This window comes from Aspergillus caelatus (assembly GCF_009193585.1).
Source record: "Aspergillus caelatus strain CBS 763.97 unplaced genomic scaffold BDV27scaffold_52, whole genome shotgun sequence".
Taxonomy (NCBI): domain Eukaryota; kingdom Fungi; phylum Ascomycota; class Eurotiomycetes; order Eurotiales; family Aspergillaceae; genus Aspergillus; species Aspergillus caelatus.
This window is the reverse complement of record NW_022475315.1, coordinates 129,652-147,436: the sequence shown is the minus strand read 5'-3', so window position 1 is coordinate 147,436 and position 17,785 is coordinate 129,652. Positions and strand designations below refer to the sequence as shown.

The 17,785-nt window shown below is 48.7% G+C and overlaps 9 protein-coding genes across 9 annotated transcripts; 4 read left to right on the top strand and 5 right to left on the bottom strand.

The window, feature by feature from the left end:
- The first annotated feature begins 10 nt into the window (after nucleotides 1-10).
- Nucleotides 11-1,494, top strand: BDV27DRAFT_125398 (dynein light chain Tctex-type family protein). Its single transcript, XM_032066315.1, has 5 exons — nucleotides 11-253; nucleotides 433-496; nucleotides 603-641; nucleotides 752-826; nucleotides 890-1,494. Exons 2-5 carry the CDS (start codon nucleotides 467-469, stop codon nucleotides 1,172-1,174), a joined length of 429 nt encoding a protein of 142 aa, XP_031929483.1. The 5' UTR covers nucleotides 11-253; nucleotides 433-466; the 3' UTR covers nucleotides 1,175-1,494.
- Nucleotides 1,478-3,331, bottom strand: BDV27DRAFT_125395 (WD40 repeat domain-containing protein). Its single transcript, XM_032066314.1, has 4 exons — nucleotides 3,098-3,331; nucleotides 2,990-3,011; nucleotides 2,433-2,928; nucleotides 1,478-2,342 (listed from the first exon to the last, which is right to left on the bottom strand). Exons 1-4 carry the CDS (start codon nucleotides 3,117-3,119, stop codon nucleotides 1,704-1,706), a joined length of 1,179 nt encoding a protein of 392 aa, XP_031929482.1. The 5' UTR covers nucleotides 3,120-3,331; the 3' UTR covers nucleotides 1,478-1,703.
- Nucleotides 3,332-3,393: 62 nt separating this feature from the next.
- On the top strand, nucleotides 3,394-6,140 carry BDV27DRAFT_125393 (uncharacterized protein). Its single transcript, XM_032066313.1, has 2 exons — nucleotides 3,394-4,044; nucleotides 4,179-6,140. The coding sequence occupies exons 1-2, from the start codon at nucleotides 4,027-4,029 to the stop codon at nucleotides 5,901-5,903; spliced, it is 1,743 nt and encodes a 580-aa protein (XP_031929481.1). The 5' UTR covers nucleotides 3,394-4,026; the 3' UTR covers nucleotides 5,904-6,140.
- A 109-nt stretch (nucleotides 6,141-6,249) lies between these two features.
- Nucleotides 6,250-6,959, bottom strand: BDV27DRAFT_143685 (uncharacterized protein; the record flags this gene model as incomplete). Its single annotated transcript, XM_032070146.1, has 4 exons — nucleotides 6,250-6,518; nucleotides 6,579-6,758; nucleotides 6,788-6,877; nucleotides 6,917-6,959. The coding sequence occupies 4 exons, from the start codon at nucleotides 6,957-6,959 to the stop codon at nucleotides 6,250-6,252; spliced, it is 582 nt and encodes a 193-aa protein (XP_031929480.1).
- Nucleotides 6,960-9,202: 2,243 nt separating this feature from the next.
- BDV27DRAFT_92788 (SUR7/PalI family protein) lies at nucleotides 9,203-10,401 on the bottom strand. The gene is made up of 2 exons (XM_032077972.1): nucleotides 9,859-10,401; nucleotides 9,203-9,802 (listed from the first exon to the last, which is right to left on the bottom strand). Exons 1-2 carry the CDS (start codon nucleotides 10,262-10,264, stop codon nucleotides 9,246-9,248), a joined length of 963 nt encoding a protein of 320 aa, XP_031929479.1. The 5' UTR covers nucleotides 10,265-10,401; the 3' UTR covers nucleotides 9,203-9,245.
- BDV27DRAFT_92782 (uncharacterized protein) lies at nucleotides 10,402-10,948 on the bottom strand. Its single transcript, XM_032077971.1, has one exon. The coding sequence runs from the start codon at nucleotides 10,857-10,859 to the stop codon at nucleotides 10,539-10,541; it is 321 nt and encodes a 106-aa protein (XP_031929478.1). The 5' UTR covers nucleotides 10,860-10,948; the 3' UTR covers nucleotides 10,402-10,538.
- A 543-nt stretch (nucleotides 10,949-11,491) lies between these two features.
- On the top strand, nucleotides 11,492-13,450 carry BDV27DRAFT_125390 (PI-PLC domain-containing protein). Its single transcript, XM_032066312.1, has 3 exons — nucleotides 11,492-12,341; nucleotides 12,419-13,018; nucleotides 13,089-13,450. Exons 1-3 carry the CDS (start codon nucleotides 11,777-11,779, stop codon nucleotides 13,304-13,306), a joined length of 1,383 nt encoding a protein of 460 aa, XP_031929477.1. The 5' UTR covers nucleotides 11,492-11,776; the 3' UTR covers nucleotides 13,307-13,450.
- Nucleotides 13,451-13,642: 192 nt separating this feature from the next.
- BDV27DRAFT_125388 (peptide alpha-N-acetyltransferase complex A subunit ARD1) lies at nucleotides 13,643-15,058 on the top strand. Its single transcript, XM_032066311.1, has 2 exons — nucleotides 13,643-14,118; nucleotides 14,280-15,058. Exons 1-2 carry the CDS (start codon nucleotides 13,755-13,757, stop codon nucleotides 14,651-14,653), a joined length of 738 nt encoding a protein of 245 aa, XP_031929476.1. The 5' UTR covers nucleotides 13,643-13,754; the 3' UTR covers nucleotides 14,654-15,058.
- Nucleotides 15,059-15,062: 4 nt separating this feature from the next.
- BDV27DRAFT_125387 (uncharacterized protein) lies at nucleotides 15,063-17,595 on the bottom strand. Its single transcript, XM_032066310.1, has one exon. The coding sequence runs from the start codon at nucleotides 17,258-17,260 to the stop codon at nucleotides 15,137-15,139; it is 2,124 nt and encodes a 707-aa protein (XP_031929475.1). The 5' UTR covers nucleotides 17,261-17,595; the 3' UTR covers nucleotides 15,063-15,136.
- Between the last annotated feature and the right edge of the window lie 190 nt (nucleotides 17,596-17,785).

Below are 17,785 nucleotides of genomic sequence, written 5' to 3'. Positions count from 1 at the left end.
TGGCGGTGACGAGCTAAGCATGACACTAGCACTTAGCTGGTAAGTAGCTACTAAACCAATCCCGATCCAGTATGGGCTGGTTGAAAAGGGTGGACCAACAATCGACCGTCAAGCCACAATCCTGATAACACGCTCAACTGCGGCTCCTAAACATCCAACAAACACGCCCTGTTGGAATCCCGGTTCTCCCTATAGTCTTGGAATTTCGCCAACACCGCCGCTTGTTTCATCCCTACATACCAAATTACATCAGGTGAGTCTTATTCTTCTGCAGATCCTGACCGTCAATTCGTCTTCCCCCGAACTTGGAGCCGCTCTCTCTCCCCCCACAATCCTATCTCCAGATACACTCCGGCCTGCCCACCGTCGATTCTGGGCCCGTCTAGACCCCAAACGCAGTTAGACCATGCTAACTCGATAGGCTTATTGTAGACAGATATCTTCCTCCCTGACTATCACACCTACAATGGCTGTCGAGACTGCTCCTACATCCTCGGTGCGTGACCATGCAATTCTGTCCCGCCGCTAAAACGTCATTGTCCGCTATCGCTCGTCCATTGACTCGGTCCGCGCTGACATCTGTCTCTTGTGGACGCCTATAGCCTGTCCCCATCGCGGACCTCACCAAGATTGCCTCCGAGGTACGTTCCTCTCCTTTTCATTCGTCTCTACCTAGTCACGATAACACAAGTATTCAACACAACTGTCGACCACGGCAAGATAACAAAGGCCTGGACTAATTCTAGAATAGGCATGTGACTCCGCTCTGAACGGTGTCGAGGGCTATGACCACGCCAAGGTCGGCGAATGGAACTCTCAGATCATTGTGAGTGCAGACCGTATTCTCTGACAACGGATTGACAACGGACTAACCACCAAACCGCTATAGAACACCATCCTCAAAGCTCTCATCAGCGCTACCGCCCCATCTACTCCCTCGGCAGCCGCCCCCTATCGGTTCACCGTGAACAGCACCATCGTGCAACAAGGCCTGATCGACAAGTCTGCCGCCGCAGAGGGTGCTGCCAGCAACACCGGCAAGCGCGGTATGCACTCCGCCTCCGGCGCCTTCTGGGATGTCAACCGCGATGGGATGTGGACATTCAAGTACCCCGGTGCTGATGAGCGGGGCTTGGATATCGTCGTGAGTGTAACATGGTTCGCCGTCAATTAAATCCAAGCATATCAACTTGTACGGGGTTAAAGGAAAGATAAAACGGTTCCTGATATGTTTGGTGGTTTTGGTTGATTCTTAGAGATCCATGGTCGTTATTTTACGATTTATTCTTCACTCTATTATTTTAGTATTATTATTTTTCGATTTGCTTTGGGAGCAAGGAGCAACGAGCCAGATAAGGGTTTCTGTCCTATCATTTGTTGGTATGATGTTTTTCTCGGGTGAGCCTTATACCTTGTGTGTTTCTGATCGTATCGACACATCTGTAGGGGAATATACAAAGAACTTGTACAGACAGACTATTATACGTATATTCTTTATTTCGTATTGGATATACCGCAATCATACGTGAGAATGCCATAGACTCGTAGACATCCAAAACAATACAAGTGGGAACAAACAAAGCCTGAACTCCAATGCAGAAGGCAAAATGCCTCCATGCTACACCCAATCCCAGGCGCCATGCTAACCATGAAGAAGGACTAACTGACAACGGACAACAACGGTGCGTACCTCAGGACCTCTCTCACCGAGGCTCAGAATAATCGTTCAGAGCAACGCACACCGCCCCGCGGTGATGCCCACTGTACTGACGGATGACCTGGCCCGAAGCCAACTCCCAGAGACGAGCGTAGTGGTCACTTGAAACGGTGACTAGATAGGCTGAATCGGCGGAAAAGGCACAGTCCCACACCCATCGCTGGTGATTGGCGAGGGTGGTCTCCAGGTAAAGGGTGTTGGTATTCGGATCTACTGGGGGACCATCTTCTTGTACGGGGAAGGTTTGCTGGGGCTCGTTGGTGGGTGGCGGGGTTCCATTGATAAAGCTGAATGGGTTGATAAAGTCGGCTCTGCCCTGTTCACTGCTTGGAGTGTTCACCAGGCTTTCTGAAGGAGGTGGGGATGACGGTATCTCTTTAGGTTCTGGGGTGATGCCTTTGGCCTTGGCCTTGGCTGCTTGCGCGGCGGCGATCTTGGCCGGGGGATAGTCGAGATCGAGGTTCCAGACCTTGGCTGTGTGGTCTGCTGAGCAGGTGGCGAGGTGCTTGACGTCTGGTGAGAGAAGGATGCGAGTGAGGTAGTCTTTGTGAGCCTGGAAGGTGCACATTGGGACGATGCGAGTTAATTCAGCATCTTGGACCATGCGCCAGATGTAAACGTTGCCCTAGCGGGTCAATTAGTCTTCGGATCGCAAAGTGAATGAATGACTTGCTCGATGTGACACAAAAAAGGTAGAGAGATGAATATTGAATACCTTCTTATTTCCTGCGCAGAGTAAAGATCCATCGCTTGCAACACTAACACTTTGCACAGCAACGTCATCTTCAGGAATTAGCTGATGAGTGCAAACACTCTCACCCAGGTCCCAGACCCGGACAATACCAGCACGATCACCACTGATGAGTTCACCCTGGTTGGGGTGGATAACAACGTCATTGACGGGGGCTTTATGGGCATAATTGCGTTGTAGACTGCCGGTGCGCGTGTCCCACACTTTCACCGTGCCGTCTTCCGAACTAGTGACCATCCACTTGCCTTCGCAGTGAAATGCAACACCGGTAATGTTGTTCGTATGACCATCAAAGGTCATAACCGGGTTGGGATTAGTGGACTTGATATCATACAGCTTGACATTGTTGTGACCTGCGGCGGCCAGATAGCGCTTGTCTGGAGTGATGCATAAGCGATTTACTTGAGAGTCCGGATGCTGGATAGTGCGCGAGCATATTCCAGACAGAGCTTCCCAGAAACTGCCATATAGGATTAGCGCTCTGAATATACCGGCAATCGTAGAGAAAGCACCTGACTTACCGAATGGTGTGGTCATATCCGGCTTTTGATAGCGAAGCGGTCAATTAGCGTCACTGAAATGCCAACCGAAGATCTCGAAGCTGATGCTGGAATCCAGCTTGTACTTACCGGTGCAAAGAATGACGCTCATATTGAAGGTGCGGGAACCTATGAGGAACTGGAGAGAATTAAATATCAGGAGACCCTGAGCGTTTCCTTCCCCATCAGCGGAAAGAAAGTCGATTTGATTCCTGCCGGCCTTATGCTGCGGCGGTCTTTGCTGCCCGCAATCCCTGGCCGTTCTGGGCAACGTACACGTGAGCGGTGGTTAAGGCGGTGGATGAGGCGGAAAGCGACGAGGGAGATTAAAAGTCGACTAAAAAAAGGACCGTTTAAATCATGTTTTCCATCTTAGTCGCAGATAAGATACAAAGTTTCGCCTTGCGCTTTGTTTTCTTCGTCAGCGAGGATCATTCCGTGGTTGTCAAAGGGGTGGTCTGACAAAACTCATCATCCCCGTCATTCACCTTCGTTTGAGCGGCGTCAAAAGTCGTGTCCTTGTTCAGTTCAAATTTCTTGAGGCGTCGTATCTGGCAACTAGTTCTTCCAATCAAGTAACTAATCTTGGTTACCGACCGTTTATTCGTCTGGAGGTCATTTGTACCGTTCCAAACCCTGTGACTTCCGGCGAGAGCCGTCCTACAAAACTTCTGCGCCTACCCAGTATTCTACGGAAGAAATTGAAAACTCTCGATTAGAGGTGTTGTGGCGTCTTAACAGGTACGGACTGCAGCGCAACGAAGGGCTATCAGAGGAAACTACCGAGAATTTATTCTTACTCATTTGCATAGCCTGTATACATCATCTATGGCGTTTCTCCTCGTGTCGCTGCGTTGATATTCTCGACGCCACATACCTTGCGCCCATCGACTTGTCTACAATACGCATCGCACTTGTCTCGTTTGGGACCTCCGCTTTCGTTGAAGGACGGAAAGCCATCGTGGTGGACACTTTGTCTTTTTGATCTAGATTATACTGGGTTATCTCTGTCAAGATGGATGGAAGCGTGGTTGAAGGTATTTCTACCTCTCTCCAGACCTGCCCTCCTGATCTTCAAGGGCTTTACGCTCTCGAAGATCTTCCATCTCCCCCTTACATACATCATCTGCATGTGAATGATCTGGGGCTTACACCACCCCCTGGGTCGCAGCCACAGAAATCTGTCGATGCTCAGGTGCTCTCCCAGGAAGAGGACCATAGTTTGCCGGACGGCGGTGATCAAGGAGCATACACTAGCAACCAGTCTTCCGAGGACGAAAAGACGAAGCCTTCGGCGGGAGGTATTGGCTCGTCCAAATCACCAGTCCAAGATGTTGACCCTGTAGGTTTCGCTGGTTCGACTGACACAGTACATGCACTGTTTGACCCGCTCTTCGATTCTGAGGCTGTGCTTCGAGAGCTTGATGCGGCCTTTGCGTCTCGAAAACGAGCTGGCGATGAGGCTTTCCCGGAGCTTGATATGTGGGGTCCACCAGAAAAGAGACGACTAGTCGAGTTACAACAAGACCACTATGTTCCTTCTCCTGGTGAAACGCCTTCATTGTCTTCTCCCAACTCTTCCCACCAGCCCGAACAGGGCGGAACCGCTCCTCATACACCAGGAATAGAGAGGCTACCGTCGCCCAATCCACTATTTGACTCTCTGGATGCCCTGTTTGAGGATCCAGATTTCAATATTCCTTTGATACCCGATAACGAGCTCTCGCCCGATTTCGAACTTGAGCCACCCCTCGCACAAGGCGACCAAATCAGCCATGAACCGTCAAATCATGAACCGGCAGATAGCATTGAAAACGACCAACATCCCCTTGCGCTCCATGCAGACTCGATGCCAAAGGAGCCTTCTGTCAGCGATCTTACTAAAGACCGATTTTCTCTTGACTCTTCGGATCTGGCGTCTAATACTAGCCGAGAAATCTTACAACGAATTCATCAAGAACCAGAGTACACGTCCCCTTATCCAGAATATGGAGGGCCACTAGGTTATCTTCCGTCGGCACCAAATATCCACGTCAGATACATTGAAGTTGCAGAGGATCGAATGAACTATCGCCTCTCCAGCCTGAAGGATAGGGTGTATCATCTCACTTGCGAGCGTAACAAGTACAAAAACGCTTGGTTTCAGTGGACTACTATAGACCCTGTAACGGGCAAGACCAGAGAACAACTGCTGCGCGAGGAGAATGCCATGCTTCGACGTGTTTCCAGCCAACACCAGAACCGTGTAGAGCAGTATAAGAGAGAGGCGGCAGAGTGGAAAAACAGGCTACATGAGCTTGGGACTATCTATAACAACCTTCTCTACGAGATCCACGTCCAGAAACAAGTGCCTGCGGTTGCTCCAATCCCGGATTCATACAAACCCCCACGTGCATCGCAAGCCCGGGGACAATCTCTCACGCCGAATTCGCACCCCGTTACTCCGGCGCCCTCAGGGGACATGCAGCAGGTTAGGCAAGGCTCTCAACCCCTTCATCCCCAGGGTATGCCACCGGGCGCCTCTGGTATTCACGAGAATCAGCAATCTACTAGTTCAGCAACAGAACACGGGTCGACTCCAGTCACGATTGATTTGACGGACGAGATGGAGAACAAATCCGCTCCCTCGGAACCTCCTACAGAAGGAGACCAACGCCGCATGGAGATGCTCCAGTCCCTACGAAACAAACGATATGGCTGGCTTGAGGCCGGACAAACCGGGCACGATTTTCGTACCTCGAGTTCGCAATCTCCACGACCTCAGCAAGACACCGGTACCCCAGTTGAGCGGAGTCTCAGTGATCCTCCGGATCATACAGCTGCCCAGACCGGTCCCATCGATGATGATGACGACGAGTTAGCTCGTGCGATGGAGGCGGAACTGGCCGAAGCTTAAAAGATTATGATACCCCTTCTTATTTCTTTTAAAGATTTCACCGTTGTAATCGAAGCTTGCATAGCGATTAGGGAAACTTGCATACTTAATTAACGTGAAAATCTGACATTGTTTCACTATGGTCACTTGACAATCTGTTGTACTTGTAGCTGAGTTGACGCCATATAAAGCTCTCAGCAACTATTACTATTACTATGTGGGCTAAGTGGTCAGTTGAACAGACTAAGTAGTTTATCCTTTGAAATGAAAAAAATAAAAATAAAAATAAATCTAATAAAGAATACCTTTATGAAAATAGTCAGATTAAAAACTAATGTATCGAAGCGCTCAGCTAGATCCACCTTTTTTATCTTGTGCTACCAACGTATCTGACTTCTTGCTTAAAGGCTTCCTCAAAAGCCCAATGCCGTGCTCTGAGCCTCATGAGTACTGGGTGCTCATCTTCAATGTCGCCATTGAGGTTCGACCGGAAGTAATCATATGGGGGAAATTTAGCAATTTTCAGAGCCGCTATAAACCGCTTAAACCCCTGTTCAAAAATGGAAGTAAACTGATAGTTTCCTGAAGCCAAAACCGTAGCATGGTCATTAAGCAAGGCACACGTTTCCGAATGCACTACGTAATCATCCATCAAATTAGCTTGATATTCATTGAGGACTACGTATAAGTACATACTCTTCGGCACATTGAAAGGAGATACTCCATATAACTCCTCGTATATCTCAGGATCTTGTCTCAGATTCATTCTGTATAACTTGGCATCTTCGTATAGAGATCCCCCAAGAATCGTTATATTATTCCCATGAGAATGCGTTGAGTTACGGCCGTAAAGAAGACCACTTTTCTCCCGTATAGCTGATTGCGCTTGTAGGCCGTGAGGAAACGGTGTCTGGTCTCCAAGCAGTTTCTATCGCTTTGTCTCGTTTTTACTCTCTTGTTTGAATGTAAAGGACTGTTTGCGGAGAGGCTTTTGCCTATTTGTTCCATCCATAGGTGTTCTCAGATGACTGGACTGGGTGTTTTTGGTCTCTTGTGTCTGGTTGCGGTGTTGTTCATGGTTGATGGCATCTCTAGGGATATCGTTCTGAGCTGGGAAAGCGCACGGGATGAAGAAGGATAAAAGTGATATCGAATCGGTTGCTGAATATGCAAAGTATGCTGCTGTTCTAGACATCTGAGGCTAGGTATAGGCAGTCCTTTTCCTTTTTTTTTTTTTTTTTTTTTTTCGCCTTTCTTCTTATATATGACTACTGAGAATAATAGACACCGGATATCATGGGGAAATATATGACAGAGGTATTCAAGGGATAATAGTCCCGCTGTGCGAGTTTCCATTGATTGACTCTGGGGATACGTTGGTCATGCCGTACACACAGAAGTAGAAGACAAAGAGTTCTCATGGAAGAAATGGGATATTCCATGGATGGATCATAACTCCACAGGAAATTCACATAGCACGCTTGTAAGACTTGCTATTATAATGGCAATATCCCAAATTGGCATTTGCTATCGCAACAACGCCCATGGTTTGGAGAACTTGGTCGCCCTTTTTCTGGCTCACAACTGGTATGTACCTCTTTGTGACCCCGTAGTTTTCCACAGCAACTAGCAGAGGTTACAAGATCTCAGTATGTGGCTCTTATATCCTACTAGAACAAGGTTACGAAGTAGATGTTCAGAAATTTTGAAAGGAACCCTGCGCAGCCTTGAAACTGGCAGTAGTCGATTATTCCCGTAACTCTTTGGAAAGCTTCAATCACGTTGAACTGGATCGTATCGAGCAGACTCTCAAAATCTAGACCTCACCGACAGCCCCTAAACTTAGCTAGACCAGTTATGTACTTTCGGGTTAGAGTCGTATTAAGGCTGAGGGGTGGGGTTATTAGTATTATGTACATAAACTCAATTTCTTTGTGGTGGTTAGGTTTTACCTTATTTTAACAACCGGTTGTTCCCTTCCAACAACACCTCAACATCACCATGATCTCTTGAGAAACAATTACCCCCTCCCAACCCCACCCCATGCCACCTTGAATAGTCCCTCAAAATCTATACCACCTATGTAGTATAGTATTTCAGGCCAGAAGCAGCAAGTAACCCTAGCGCCAATACCGCTTATAGAGGTAAACAAAGGAAACAAGGCTTTCATATTCTCGAATAATCCAGTGCAAACGTATATTTTTATAAATATACTGGTAGAGAAGAAGAAGCTAGTGTTGATAGTGGGTGTGGTCAGCGTCAGCTTTCAGTCACTGTATCCTATGTGGTACTCATAAAATCTATAAGGATATCATAAGAGTCAGCTAGAGTATTATAAGTCTGGAAGTAAGTATAATTATAGTTTAGCAAACAATCATTAAATAACTCTACCAAGCATTCTAGGGTTAAACTACTAGCCTAGGACAACGAAGTTTACATATTTTGGACTTGTCTATACTACACCATTTTTTTTTTTTTTAAACTAACACTTTTATTGTCCTTTCTTCTCAAGATTCATATAAAAGAGCACCGATTATAGAATTCGACGTGTCCACAATTTATTACCACTTCCAGGTAAAATATACCACCTTCCATCTACAGTACAAAGTGTGACGTGCCCTAGGTTGAACCGCAAAGAACTTATATACCTCAACAACCCCAACTAGACCAAAATGATCAATTTTGCTCAAGGGTTTGAGTCTGATGATCTTGTGGCCAAACTGGAGGGATGTATATCTACTACTATTATTACTATTTTTGTCGTAGAGAGAGAGGGCCACCAAAATTGGCAGGACGTATTGTATATTCAGATAATGAAAGTGTTCTAATCTACAACATAGTCAACTTATCCTGTTAAGTAATAACAGAATGATGAAACTTGACGATATGTTCTTGGGGTTACCCCGACTGTTTGTTCAATGCGTCCTGTATCAAGACTGAGCTCAGGTACTTACAAATATAAGACCTTGAGACAGAAGAGACCAGTACTTAGGTTCTGGCATGTCCCTCACGAAGCTTGAATCTTTGGATCTGGAATGGAACAGTCCAAATACCCGTGGATTATATCATGACAAGTCGTAACGATCGTAACTAACCAAAATCAAATGCACCTCCAATGCTGAGCCAAGCTGTGGTAAAGCAATATCCCGTATGGAGACCCCTGTCTATGTAACAGTTCTAAAAAAAAAAAAAAAAAAAAACAACAACAACAACAGTGGAGATATACATGCCCAGCTTATATATGTGGCACTTAACTATATATGTATGTTCTGGTTGACCAATAGTATCCAACCCAAAATCAAAAACAGACTCCAACAAGCTCCTCCTTGGACGGGGGCTTGTTGGGAGAGATCGAAATCAAGCTCACTCAGTAGCTGCCGTTGTCGAGGGACTATGAGGACCATCCTTCTCGCGCATCGGCGATCCATTGGCACCGCCGTTCTTCAGCGCCTTCCGGGCTTTCCGGCCACCGCAACAAGCCGCACAGCAGGAGCCTAACTGCAGAATGAATGACAGCAGGTTGCAGCCGCTCGCAATCCACATGAAGGCCATCATGCGGGTGCCCAGTTCCGCCTCAATATTCAGGTTATAATCCGCTGAGGTGAAGACGTTCTTGAAGATAATAAACATGACGGTTGCGACGACGGAGGCGACAATGGTGAAAAGGGCCGTGAGGAAGGTCAGAATGAAGAACGGAAAGGCGCGAAGGAGGATAAAAGTGCGGCGACGGTGGGCCGGGTGAGCGGCGTTGACGGTGGGGTCCGCTGCAATGGACTGCGGGGGTCGCGAGGACGTCGCGAGCGGAGAGAGAAAGATCATGATGAAGGTCAAGACGGCGGACAGGATGAAGAGGGCGAACATCCAGTGGGAGGCGATCCGAGCGATCTTGAGAGCGTCGGTAATATCTCCGGGGAGGGCAACTGGATTTTTGTTAGTTTTGGTCCGTCATGGCTGTAATTGAAGGTCGAAACCATACTGGTAGCTCCGGAGAGCAGTTCGGACATAATGATCTCAACCGGATTGAACCAGTAGAGGGTCTCCGGTTTGGAGCATTTAGTGATGCCGCTATCATTGTATCCCTCACAGAAACTCCACAGACCGACGGTATAGAAATCATGTAGACCGATGGAGCGGGCAATACTGTTAATCAGGACAGCATTGGGAACGGAGAGTGGGATGATATTAGAGAGATCAATCTTGAGGAACCACGTGTCGCGGAGGACGGGTTTGTTAGATACATTGCCAATGACGACTAGCACGAGGAAGATCCATGCGATGAGGTAGAGAAACGAGCGCAAGAGACGGTGCCAGAGGACTTTCGAACGACTCCGGCCGTACTCCGGCCGTTGAGGAGCTTTTCGGAAGAATGGGAGGTTGGCCATGGAACTTAAGCACGTGCGGCGGACGGAGTTGTAGGGCTGGTAGTAGGAGATTCTATATCAAAAGAGAGTGAATGAATGATTGATTGATTGATAGCTTTCAATTGTTGAAGAAGTAAAAAAAAAAAATGAATGTCAAGTGACTGCAACTGCAACTGCGTCGACGGATGACGTAGACTGTAAAGGACAAAACAATATAGAAAGACTAGAAATCACTTCGGACGGTCTATACAAAAGAATACGATATACAAGGTGTGTGAGTGTGAGTGTGAGTGTGTTATACAAAAGGAAAAGATAGGGCTGGAGGGAAAACCAGGAAGGCAGGAAGGAGGAGGAGGAGGAGATGAACAAGCCGAAATACGAGAAAATGGAGAAAGGACAGACGAAGATCGAACGGTAATTTCACTTCCAATTGAACCTTAAGGCGAAGGCGACCGTATAAAGTTGGGTGTCCAGGGAAAATCTTCGCACGATCAGCGGCGGCGTAATGCGGTCGTAAGTGCTGGGGGTCCAGAATCCCCGATCCGCTGGCTAAGGGGGTACCGATCGTCCTCTTGGCGATAGTCCATCCTGTCATTCTTTTCCCTTTCCCAGTCATTGTGGTCTCGATGCGAAATCCTGATAAGCGGTTGATCCTTTAATAGCGCCGTTGATCGAAACAGTGGTTTCAATTTGTTACTACTAAAATACCCGTATGTATTGGAATCTTACCCGCAGGATTTCATTACGGAGAAATTTGACTTTGAGCTAAGATGAAAATACCGAAGAAATCCCAATCAAATCAAATCAAACAAAACAAAACAAAACAGTGTAAAAGAGAATTGAATACAATAATACAATAGAACCGGATAAAAACAAAAAAATATATGAGAAAAAAGAGGCGCAGTTGCAAGCGAACGGATATTACGTGTTTCACTTGAACGAGAATAACCTCAATCCAATTATCCATATTTAGAGAGAATGAGTTGTTTGTGTTTATTATGCCAACCCCTGGGTTTAATTGGGCCACCTGCACCGCCGCAACGTCATCGTAGCGTGCTGCTCCACTGTGGAGTTCTTAATTTATCTTTTTGACATTTTTATTTTTATTTTTTTTTTTTTGGCCAGCTGCCTGGACCCAGAATCCATTCATTCCTATTAGTCTAGACGAGCCAAGACGTCCAAGTTCTCTTAATTCTCATGCAGCCGCTGATCGGCTTACGATCGCCCTACCGGTACTCAAAATTCTGGGTGGCTTGCAGTCCCTGTTACCTAAACATAAGTATTCAATCCATTACAGACAATACACAATACAGTCTTTAAGGGTCTTTGCCTCAGGTTGCTAAACTCCGCATCGACCTTTACTTTTTCTCCGTCATTCCACCCTTTTTACTTTCTCCTTTTCCTTATACTCCATACCTTCTTTTGTATTGTATCTCTTATCCTTTTCTTTCCTTTTATATATATACAAATATATATATATATATATATACACATAGGTACATAACCAGATCTTTCATTCTCTAAACCGGCATCATGCGGGTGATGATCCGGATACTACCGCTGTTGGCGGCAGGCGGCATTCTACCCACCTGGGCTGCAGGTGATTCCTCAAGTTCGACCGACACGTCCACTGGCACGGGGAAGGGCATGTTCACGCTGGAAGGAACCATCACCGCTAAAGTCAGTGATGCCGCAACCCCGACCGGCACCTATCAATCTATCACCTCAACCGTCACCCTAGGCAGCGGCCATGGCACCGTCGTCGGCTCTCACACCCTCACCGGCTCCGACGCAACAGTGACGACGGCGTCGAATAGCACCAATACGAATACCTCCACCTCCAATTCTGTCACGGTGCTGGGCGGCACCCAGACCCTCAACGGCACCGCCAATGCCACCATGACGGCCTCGGCCTCGGCTTCGTCATCCCCGGTGATCAACACCCAACCCTGCAACGGCTACCCCGAGTTCTGTGCACGGAACTATTCTAACATCACTGTGGTTGCTGCTCACAACAGTCCCTTTGTGAAACCGGGCAGTGTTGCCGCCAATCAGGCTTTGGACGTCGAGGACCAGTTGAACGATGGAATTCGAATGTGTAAGTGGATCTTCACACAGAGGGAGAGAAAGAGAAAGAGAGAGGGGCTAGGAAGCAGGTAACTGATGCTCAAATAGTACAATTCCAGACCCATCTGGTCAATAACACCATGTACCTGTGCCACAGCAGCTGCGAGCTGCTCAATGTCGGGACCCTCGAGGCCTATCTGACCACAGTGACTAAGTGGATGAAAGCCCATCCGTACGACGTCGTCACCATTTTGATGGGCAACTCGGACTACGTCGATCCCGGCAATTTCACTGGACCTATCCAGAGTTCCGGTCTGATGGATTTGGTGTATACCCCTACGAAGATTCCCATGGCCTTGGACGACTGGCCGACGCTGTCCAGCATGATCATGTCCGGCAAGCGTGCGGTCATGTTCCTGGACTATCAGGCCAACCAGACGGCGTACCCATGGCTCATGGACGAATTTTCCCAGATGTGGGAGACGCCCTTCTCACCGACGGACCGGGACTTTCCTTGCGACGTCCAGCGTCCTCCGGATCTGGCAGCGCCGGACGCCAAGAACCGGTTGTATATGGCTAACCACAACCTCAACCTCCAGATGGATGTGCTGAATCTTGACCTGCTTATCCCGAACACGGCGCTCTTGAACGAGACGAACAACGTGACCGGATATGGCAGTCTCGGTCTGATGGCAAGCAACTGCAGCAGTAAGTCTTTTTTTTTTTTTTTTTTTTTTTTTCCTTCTGCGTCGATCGGGAAAGGTCTAACAGCTCCTAGAAATCTGGAATCGTCCCCCGAACTTCCTCCTAGTCGACTACTACAACTATGGCCCAGTCAACGGCACGGTCTTTGAGGTTGCGGCGCAGATGAACAATGTGACGTACAACGGAAAGTGCTGCGGCGTGGCCAGCGCCGGCATGAGCTTGACACCTCAGAGCGTCATGGCCACCGCTCTCATGATCGGTGGCATCCAATTCCTCGTCTCTCTGTTTTGAATCACTTGATATATATATTTATAGTTTGTATAGAAGATTTGGCTGGGAGTTACGAGATACGACAGCCCTGTTTACTACATATTTAACGAGAAACGACCTACAGTAGCGCATATCGGAAAGAACAATATAAAATTTTCAATCCAATAACTCCATATCACAATCAACACCACCTCGTATTTCATAAGTACCATAAGAGGGAGAGGATAAGCTCATATGCTCCGTACCAATGCATAAAGATAGGGCAACACCCGAACCAGTTTAGCGCACCACCTGATTTATCCGCAACCTCCACCGCCCGCGGAGACAATTTACTCATACCAACATCAAAAACATATACTCAATCCAACCGATTCCCCTCTTAAACCAAACCTCCCCTCACTCCTCACCCCCTCAATTAACTCCCCTCCAAACTCAACGAAACTCAAAAAATACAAGAAATACAGGAACAATGGTCGACATAGTCCCCCTCTCCAGCTACCCAAGCTACATTGACCTCCTCCCCTCCATCCAAACCTGCAACATAACCAACCTCCCCGAAAACTACTTTCTAAAATACTACCTCTACCACGCGCTCACCTGGCCGCAACTGAGCTTCGTCGCCATCGTCCGTCCCAAGAATGGGTACTCCAAACACACAGCCCCGGGCGGGGCCACAACCGCCAGCGAGCAGTATCCGAAGGTAGTGGGGTATGTGCTGGCCAAGATGGAAGAGGAGCCGACGGACGGGGTCGCGCATGGACATATTACTTCATTGAGTGTAATGAGGACGCATAGACGGTTGGGTATTGCGGAAAGATTGATGAGGATGTCTCGTATGTGTTTTCTTTCTTTTTTTTTTTTTTTCTTTCCTTTTCTTTCCTTTTGGTTCTTGGGGTTGTGATTTGTGTTTTGGGGGTGGTGGTTTTAGTGACGGTTTGATTGGGATGCTGGGGGTTATGGGCTAATGAGCTAACCTTTTTGTTTTCTGGTTTAGAACGTGCTATGGCGGAATCACACCGCGCCCATTACGTCTCGCTTCATGTGCGTGTTAGCAACACCGCTGCGCTGCGGTTATACCGCGATACGCTGGGATTCCAGGTCGAGACTGTCGAGAGCAAGTACTATGCCGACGGGGAGGATGCGTATGCGATGCGCATGGATCTGACGGATATGTGGATGGACTGGGCGGAGATCGAGCGGAAGGATCGTCTGCGGGCGGAGAAGGAAGGTAAAGATGCCGATGAGGGTGAGGAGGTTGGTGAATTGGGGACGGAGAAGGAGAAGGAGAAGATGGTGAAGGTGCGGGTTGGACGTGGATTGGGCGTGGGAGATTTGGTGGAGAAGAATGAGTCGCAGCCTCAGGCTTAGTGGGAGGGGGGCCATTCTTCTCTCCTCTTTCTATTCTTTCTTTCCTTCTCCCGTGATAATATTATTCATGCTAGGGTGTGGTATAGATCAGGGGGGTTTTTCTTTCTCTTTCTGCTGGATGTTGATTGTCTGGTAGTTCTTCTACTTGCATATGTGGAAATGAAAGATGTATATGTACACTGCTTGCAATGCAGAGTGGTGTGTGTGTGTGTGATGCAAGTTCATGTCTCATTAAGCGCCAGTATCATGCTAACTACGGCTAAACAAAAACTTCGAAAACATGTAGACCACAAGGGATGGAAAGACTCGACATGCCATTGGCACTATTACCCATGAACACATACAAAAATGCAGATACTCCCAATTAAACACCGTTCCTCATGTACCATATATAAACCCCCCCCCCCCCAACCCCCCAAATAACCAATCACGGATTCCATGCCATGCAATTGCTCAATAACTCAAATGTTCAGAAGCTTGGAGTTAACCGGACTTTTTGTCTTTCTTTTCTAGGCCCGGTACCTCCTTGCGCTTGATCTTTTCCGTCTCCTTCGGGCTTTGCTTGGCCTTATCAGCCTCCTTTTGAATTTCTTTACCACTATTTTGAGGCTCATTTTCCTCAAGATGATGCGAAGATACAGTGCTAGAGGTACTGATTGAGCTGATCACGCTAATCTCGGCAACGGACCGTGCCGGAGAAGGAATGGATGTAAAAGATTGGACCGTCGACTGACTCTCCCGGTTATGGTCGAGGTCCAGATTCTGCACCTGTTGCTCGAGAGTTGGCTCCGGCGGAGCGGTTTCTATTTGGCGAGACCGTTCCAGACGGCGTCGATTGCGCTTGGTCCGTCGCTGCTCCTTATGCTCCTCCCTCGCTCGCCGCAGGACGTCCCGGAAGGCCTTCCGCGTGGCCCGCGTCTCCTCTTTCAGGGCTCGTTTCTCAGCCGCACTTCGTTCATGTTGCTGGGGCGATTCCCATCGTCCTCCCCAGCCGCGCCCGTAGCCATGCTGCTGTGGATACTGGCCCCACCCCTGCCGCCAATTGCGTCCGGCGAGCCGGTCCCGACGGCGAGACTCTTGCAAAACGGTGAGCTGCCGTCGCAGCCCTACCGCTGCTTCATGCAAATCGCGGTCATGGTGGTCTTCGAGCGATAAGAGCTGCGCCCGAACCGTAGCCAGATCGGAGGTGCTTAGCTCCGACGTCGTGGATAACGAGTCAATCGATTCCAACGACGAGTCGGAGGAGGCCGAACCAGTGGATAATCTACGGATACGTTGGACAGGTAGTGTGCTAGCGGGCTCGACAGGTTTGACAGGCTCGGCAGGCTCGACAGCGTTGGCGACCGGTGGATAGGGATAGTTATACGCGTTTGGATAGTAAACTTGGCCGCGAGCGTCAGTCGCAGGCCATTCGTTGCGGGGTCGGTGGACCAGACCGGTGAAAACATCTTCCACCTTTCGTCCTTGGAGACTGGCTTGTTCTTCTATCCACCGACCATGCGCCATGGCGTGCTCTTCTACCTGTCGGCCATAATGGGAGGCTTGCGCACTGATCTGATCCCCATACTGCGCAGCGTGCTCCGAGATGCGCTCGCCGTACTTCTGGGCCTGGGAAGCTAGCGAAGATATCCAACCCAGTGGTCCACTTTTAGAACTCGAGTTTTGCTGTGGAGGGGGCCAGGCTGTAGCATTCCAGTTCCACGAAGCGTTGTGTTGATAGGGAATATGTGGCTGGGGGGTATAAGGGTATGTAGGATGGTGAGGAGGTGGAGGATGGTAGTATTGAGGAACACCGTAGGGTGTATGTGGAGTAGGAGGCAGCTGTGGATGTTGTGGACTCGGGTATGCATAAGGTGCAGGAGAGTGGCGATTACTTGCTGGAGGCGACAGAGGTGACATGGGTTGTCTCGAAGTTAATGATGGAGTAGGCCGCACCGTCACCGCTGTCCGATTCTCCTGCGAGACCCGCGTGGCAGCAGGATAGCATCTAGGGCAAAGAGGAGATGCCGGTGCATTTTGTGGGTCGGTGACGTAGGAAAATGTGATGCACGTTGCGCGGGGTTCGAAGAAGTATTGGTTCCATTCTGTGATAACGGCCGATATTCGCTTCCGGCGCTGCTCATCTGTCTCTTGTGGGCGATCTTTGCGATCTCGTTGGATCTGAGCCCTAACCTGGCGAGGTAATTGATCGGAGGAGGAGGCGAGGCCGAGATGTGGAGGAAACAAATATCGCAAGAACATGTCCCAGTCCTGCTGGATGATGTGCTCAGTGCGTGAACCCCAGCAACGAGGGCGACGAGGGAAGTCCTTAGATTGACTCCGGGGGTAGATGGTTAGGTGATGCTCGAGGACCGGCCGTCCATTGTCAACGGTAGGGACTGGGCGTTCAACAAAGTAAGCGGCAGCGGAGGTGAAGTTGGCGGGCGTAAGCGGAGAGGAGGCGAGTACAACGGAACTGGAGCTATCGCTTGATGCAGTATCCCCAAATGAGACATCTCCCCCTCGGAGACGGAGTATGACCCGATTCACTTCGGCCGATGCAATGGCATTTCGAGTGAGCGGATCGACAGCGGAATACGGCGGAGGAGCCTCCTCTTCATGGTCCATCACGGATATCTGGGGAAAATGGCAGGGTGTCGGGGTTGATTTCAATGAACTCAAGTGACCTTTAGGCTCGTCAACGGTGATCCATCGCGCATAAACGATTAGATAACCTGCAGCCTTCTAGAAACCAGACACAGCCGCTGACGCTGGGAAGGCAGGCAGCAAGATTATCTAGCGCTTCAAGTGGGACAATCGGTATTTCAAATACGAGTCGATCCGAAAGGAATGACGGGGATGAGTTTTAGTAGGATAGCCAAGGTCCAAAATCACTCCACAAAAATGTATCAACACCGGGAAAGATGACAGTTCAGGCAAGACAACAATAAGATAAAGTGAAGCTTCTCGTAAGGCGGCGGATGGTCACCTGCGATCACGGGGCCTGCGGGCCGGCATGTGATTGGCTTGACGGCATCGATAAGGCTGACTGATCGAACATTCCATGGATTCGATGCAAATATTAATCTTAATTCATCAGTCAATTATATGTGCATGGTATCTAAATTCTAAACGCCCGTTGCGATTTTACCA